General features: G+C 30.9%; 1 protein-coding gene across 3 annotated transcripts; it reads left to right on the top strand.

The window, feature by feature from the left end:
• Positions 1–3,384: 3,384 nt before the first annotated feature.
• Positions 3,385–5,983, top strand: LOC131069574 (protein POOR HOMOLOGOUS SYNAPSIS 1). Of its 3 annotated transcripts, none has more exons than XM_058005077.2 (8): positions 3,385–3,767; positions 4,211–4,288; positions 4,516–4,590; positions 4,679–4,830; positions 4,927–5,132; positions 5,210–5,292; positions 5,501–5,528; positions 5,610–5,983. In XM_058005077.2, the coding sequence occupies exons 1-8, from the start codon at positions 3,516–3,518 to the stop codon at positions 5,660–5,662; spliced, it is 927 nt and encodes a 308-aa protein (XP_057861060.1). In that variant the 5' UTR covers positions 3,385–3,515; the 3' UTR covers positions 5,663–5,983. The 3 variants fall into 3 exon arrangements, with proteins under 3 accessions (XP_057861060.1, XP_057861059.1, XP_057861061.1); XM_058005076.2 differs by having other exon boundaries at positions 4,169–4,288; positions 5,610–5,982; XM_058005078.2 differs by having other exon boundaries at positions 4,169–4,288; positions 4,927–5,044; positions 5,610–5,670.
• Positions 5,984–6,259: the final 276 nt, after the last annotated feature.

Below are 6,259 nucleotides of genomic sequence, written 5' to 3'. Positions count from 1 at the left end.
CAAGAAAATAAACGCATACATAACATATCATAATGTGCACTAATTTATGTGGGCAAGCATTTTGGGAGAAAAATCACACATTTCTAAGCACCTCAATAATTATTTAGTTACAATCAAATGGTTGCAATATTCTTAAAAATTCTAAGCCTTTATAGAAGTACCACCAATAAGAGATCTAGAGAAATTCCAGTAGCATAATAGTACCTTAAAAACTCATTGTAAAACCTCTATCTCAAGCATCCAATAAATTAGAGAATTAATACATGAAACCATGAATGGTAATTAGGAACAGTCCATATCCTAAGAAGAATCTAGAGGCTAAAAATAGTATATTCCTTACAAATATCATAATCGCATCATAATCCACTCATCAACTTGACCACTCCTTATGGGGTAAAAGCACAAAACTGTGTCACATTTTAGGCCAACTTATCAGCACAAATGAATTTAAGTAATTCTAACTAAAAATTAATGTTAGTCAAACATATGGTCTATAGAGATTCATTATAGCTATCTTATATTTGGGCCTTAACTTTTCCAATTGGAATTATCTACTAAATGTATATTTTATACCACTTTGGGTTTAATTACCAATTTTATTTTATTTTTTGAAAAACTTGATGTTTCAACAACTCCTACTCTTATAAATAATATTTTTTTTGAAATGTAAAAATACCCCTTTATAGATCTCTAAGCAAATTTTCCAAAATATATATCTTTTAATATTTTAATTAGATTTTAAATTTTAAATTTTATTTTTATTGAAAATAGGTCATCAACACTAAAATATAAGGTTGCTTGTCTTGTAAAGGAAAAATACTAAAATTTTGAAAAAAAATTGAAAAAAATAAATGCACTGGAGAAAAGAGTCTACGTTAAGATGATATAATTATTTTCTAATTTGGATAAATAATTAAAAAAAAAATGTGACGCCAAATGGAAAGAGTTATATTTTTGTACATCCAACTTTTCAAATTTATTGAAAAATCTATATACATAAAAAATAGTTAAAAATATATTTTTGCCCTAAAGTTTCAAGTTATCAATATACACAAAAAAATTGAAGAAAAAAAGGTAAAATTTACTATATAAAATGTGACGCCTCAGTAACTTCGATTTCAACATTTTATCAGCAACTAAATTATAGTGTTTACTTTATAAAAAAGTATATTCAAATAATTTTATTTTATTTTTTAAATTACAAACATAAAATACAAAAAAAAAAAATATAAATTTTATTAGTTTACATCATTTCAAAATTCAAAACATATATTTCACTTTCTATTGATTCAATTTAAAATGTTGAATTAGCATTGGTCATTTCCTTTATAAAGTGTGACACAACTTTGTGCTTTTACCCTATGACATGTCATAACATGCATCATAAGTTAATCAAAAACTTTTGTTACTCCTTTTGACGACCCTCAAGAAGAAGTATAGATGCTTTTACATTTCAAATAAGGGAGACCCAACTTTCAAAGGCCACAATCTTTTTATCGAAGAATTCAACTGAACTACAGTTTTTTAATTTAAGAATCTCGAAGAGGTCCATGTTGTCTTCACTAGATTAATTTCGTTAAGGCCTAATTTGATATTTTTTAGGGGCCAAAAAGCTCTAAAACCCATAAAATTATATTTTGGTATTTTGTTAGCCTAAAAATGATTTTTTTTTGTTCTTCAAACTAGGATACAAGTTTGAGGTCCACATTTCCCAACATAAAGGTTCCATAATATCCATAAGATAATAAATGCAAGGGGTTATAATTTGAAGTTGTGTGCATTCTAATATTTACATGTCGATATAATGGTGTAATTGTAATATTCAAGATTTGTTTATTATTTTATAAATAATTTTCAAAGTTATAATCTCATCATATATGATAATGAATAAATAATACTGTCGTTTCCATCTAAGATATACCATTATGATACATATGATATGAAAGTCATTTTACTATTGATTAACCACCTAAATTGTGAATTTATATTAATCCAAGTTTTAATTTACCACCTAAACTATAATTTTATATTACTATGATTTTGATTTTCCCCCTCATTACAAACTTGTGGAATTTGGGGCTTTAAATTTCTACCTCAATAAAAATTATAAAAAATCTAGAATCAATTGAGGTGGTAAAAATTTAATTAAAGTGGTAAAATAAGGTTTAATTTTCTCCAGTCTATCAAAAATTATTGGAAAATTCTTGTTCTAATTTTCAATTGATTAAAAAATTGCATGAATTTTGATTTCCCAATCACCTATATTTTATTTTTAAATTTATATTTTAATATATAAAATAACAACTTACTCTATCACTTGAGATCATTTCAAGAGAAAAAAGTCAACAAGGGGATTATGCGTCTACATATAGTATTTGCCAATATTTCTCTAAAAACTTCTAGGGTTCAATTCTTAAATTGTACATTGGAACTACTTATAAAACTATGATGGACTAAAGTAGAAATCATCTAGCAATTGTCAATTATAGCACTCTTCTATCTACACAATCCCCCCAGGCATCTAAAACCTAATTTGAGTTGCCTAGTGTTTCCACCTTTTGCACTCATAACCAACCTCCATTTCTATAATAACAGACATGTATATTTAGGCTTACTCGCACACTTGGAACCCACTCCATTTAATCATTCTTGAGTGAAACTATGTCTCTAATATACCTTAAACAAGAGGCTTTCCATTTTAATACACTTGTAGGTATAGGTATAGGAATAGGTATAGGATCTTCTGAGACAATAATATAGACATGATTGCATTAGTATAAGATTGCATTGTGTCATACAAGATACGACAACATGGTAACAAATAAAACACACTCTTCACCAAATAATAGCATATAATATTAAATAGGAATGCATGCAATCTAATCCCTTATAAAATAGTAATAGAATGGGGAAAAAATGTCAATAAACTAGTGTCTATATTCCTTGTAACATCCTCATACACAATATTAAAAAAGAAAACATAAACATGGAAATAGCTATCCAGCCTCTAGGATGCATCAAGATATTATCTATTATGATATATAAGAGACATGGATTGCGTATCCCTCTCTACTTCTCATTCTCTTCTTTACACATTTTATTTTTAATTTAATCCTATATCCAAAAAAAAAAAATTGATAATTCTGAAAATATGTAATATTCTATTTCCTTGTTCGAATCAAAATTTAGAAAGAAACAGCAAAACATAACGATTGTAGCTTTATTTTGAGTTGCACGTTTATTTTACCTAAATAAGAAAACAAAAACATTAGTAATAAAAAGATTCAGAGCGCAAACTAACAAAATAACAAAAGCTCGGGAAAGGAATTCATATTGAGGTAAATTACTATTTGATTGTGTAATTTTATTATTACCGACCTTTCACATTTCTAGCACGTTCAGCTCCAATACCATTTAAACAAGCATTGTAGAAGGCTTTGTAAACAAGCATTGTGAAAGCCTTTGTAAACGAGCGTTAAGTAGGCCTTGGAAACAGAGAGAATTACTGGTAAACAATGGCGATCGCATTGAGAGAAAGTTGTTCTTGTACTTGCAGTGGCAATGAGTGGAAAGTTAAGCTTGCTCAGTATGTTCCGCGGCCGCGTCTGTGCACAAACAACACAAACATTTGCCCTTTCAAAATTTTATTCAAACCTCACTTTCCAGCCAATGGTACATGGATTTCCTCCAACAGTCCTGCAATTCTTGTAATCTCAACCGCCAACTCTGCTACTAAACTTCACGTTATATTACACGGCAAAATTCATGTAAGTTTGTCTTCAAACTTTATTACTTGTTAAGAAACAAGATTTTTACGGAAAATATGGGCGGATATATAAATAATTTGTTAAATAATGTTCTTCTTCTCAATTCTGCTCCAAATTAAGTTAATTTGCCCGCGATCTTTCTCTGAAACTGCTTAATTTTCTAACCCTGTTTCGATTGCATGAATTTATTTGTTCAATTTGTTGCCGTCACAGAGTTAATTTTAATGTTTCACTTCATCTTTGAGTTAAATTTTACTAGTTTTAATGCTTCAAAGAATTGACTTATCATAAATATTGCTCACTTTCACCGAGAAAACATGTAAAGTCTTACTCCAAGCATTGAAATTTCAAAAGTTTTACATTTCTGGAAGTAACGAATATTTATGCTGCAATTGAGGTAGGAGGAGCACTTCATTTCAAGGCTAAAGTTCTCATGGCCGCAGACACCATGCCAGGCAAGGTTCGGCAGCAGGGGAAGCAGAGTAGTCTTTGCTTGTTATAATCAAGAATCTCTGCACAAGGTAAACGTCTAAACTTCTAAACTTGGTTATCCTCTAATTTCTAAATCTCCCTATATCCTTTGCATTTGAAAGCCAAACCTTCGTTTCTTCAGTTTTCTCAAAAATATTCAAGCATAATCTTTGAACACGGAAGATCTGCAATTCAATGCCTTAACTTGAGGGCAGCCTAACTTGAGTGGAAAATAATGTGCCTTATTAAGTTTGGATGAATTTATCATTTCTTTCAGGGTTTTGAGAGATCGAAATTCGCGCTGCTATTCGACACAGCATTTCACGCCCGCGACTTCCTCTCTTCCGTAAAGGTTCAATTTTAGGTCTCATTTCTTCTTTCTACAGCCTTTCCTCTGCTTTTCATAATTCATCTCATGCCTTAACTATAGTTTTGTATAGAATTACGGCACCGTTGAATGTTCATTGCTCGAGAACGATACGCTGCAAGCAGACGAACTCCCTCAAGCTGAAGAAGAAATTCCGAGAAGCATGCTACCATGGGATGAATCCTCTGCCTCACAGACTCTCGCCATATACAAACCTCAAATCAGGTACTAACTTCAAGTGATTAATTTTATTTCATAAAATTTGAAGAAAAACGGATAAATACCAAACTCTCCTCAAACCAAATTTTCAATCCTGCACAGAGAAAAATTCGACGGAGTTCCATCAGACGAAGCTAATAAACAGAAGCAGAAGATAAGTTCTACGGTAAAGGTTGATCATTCTCAAAAAATATCGGAGAAAAAGGAGATCTTAAATCAGGTAGAATCAATCTGTCTCGATCTGCCTCCAAAATTCTCTTCATACTTTGAAGAGAGCTATATCACAGCCCACACAAAGACCGATGGAGGTATTAATCTTCCATTCCACGTAGGAAACTACTTTTCTTAAAAAAAATGAAATGACTCAATGCATCTATCTTTGCAGGTAAAATGGAATTGCCACATAACCTGGACGCTAATTTGTCTGCAGTGGAGGACACCACAGAAGACCTCAAAGCACAAGTAGCGGTAAAGCGTTAACATTTTAAATATCATTATTCATCTGCAAGCTTGTGCTGACAGCCATCTTTTGCTTTTTGCTCCCCTCACTCCACATCACAATTGCACATGTAGACAAGCATCTTGAGAAAATGAATCATCTTGGGCTCGACTGAAAGAAAAAAAATCTTACCATTTTTGTTGTTATAATCATCTAATCGTAGGTTTCTAATTGCAGGCCTGCTTCATGGATCCTTCTTTTCAAGGTAAGTATCTATGGCTACTTATTAACGATGTTCTGGCCTTCCGTTTTACTCTAATTTAATAGTCGAACTTGTATTTTGCAGATTTTGTATCCAAAGTTGAAAAAGTATGGGGTGAACTTGACATTGAATTATGAGGGAGGAGAGTAGAAAATCAGGAACAAAAGTTTAATCTGTATGATTCTGTAATATTTTCCATTGAGGATTGAACTGTTCTTTTACTTATTCACGACAAAGCCCTGCCCTTCACAGGCTTTAATATGAACGTCCCCTTGGCTTGTTGTCTTATTAACTATCCTCGTTTATTTCAACCACATTGCAGACTTCGACCTTTTGCTTTTACGCGAAAGGTCCATAGATCATACGCGAGCTATTAATAAAGTTTGGAAGTGGTTTCAAATTGATCAAAGTTCTTGACTTGCTAGTGATAAGCTCCCATCTTCAATGCTTTGCATTTTTGTATTGAAAGGAAATAAAAATACACTTAAAATAAGTAAACTGAATTAAATAAATATAAATATAGTTTTAGTAAACAAGTAATACCAATCAAATAAGCTTCTAGTATTAGTACAATTATCCAATTCAATATAAATATAGTTTTGCAAGGATAATAAAAGAATTAGTATTTAGTTGTTGTTGTTTTTGTGTGGTGTGGAGATATATTATTATAGATTATGTTTAGTGACTTAAGTTTTTGTTTTATAATTAAATTTAGGATTTTAGTGTTTTAATCG

Source organism: Cryptomeria japonica, chromosome 3 (assembly GCF_030272615.1).
Source record: "Cryptomeria japonica chromosome 3, Sugi_1.0, whole genome shotgun sequence".
Lineage (NCBI taxonomy): Eukaryota > Viridiplantae > Streptophyta > Pinopsida > Cupressales > Cupressaceae > Cryptomeria > Cryptomeria japonica.
Note: the sequence above shows the minus strand (reverse complement) of the source record. Positions and strands in the feature narration are given on the sequence as shown.

Bases quoted from the DNA above. Each gene is read 5' to 3' on its own strand.
- LOC131069574 (XM_058005076.2), top strand. From the start codon at position 3,516: ATGGCGATCGCATTGAGAGAAAGTTGTTCTTGTACTTGCAGTGGCAAT. The intron at 4,591-4,678 runs GTTCAATTTTAG...AGTTTTGTATAG, and splicing joins ACTTCCTCTCTTCCGTAAAG to AATTACGGCACCGTTGAATG. The intron at 4,831-4,926 runs GTACTAACTTCA...AATCCTGCACAG, and splicing joins ATATACAAACCTCAAATCAG to AGAAAAATTCGACGGAGTTC.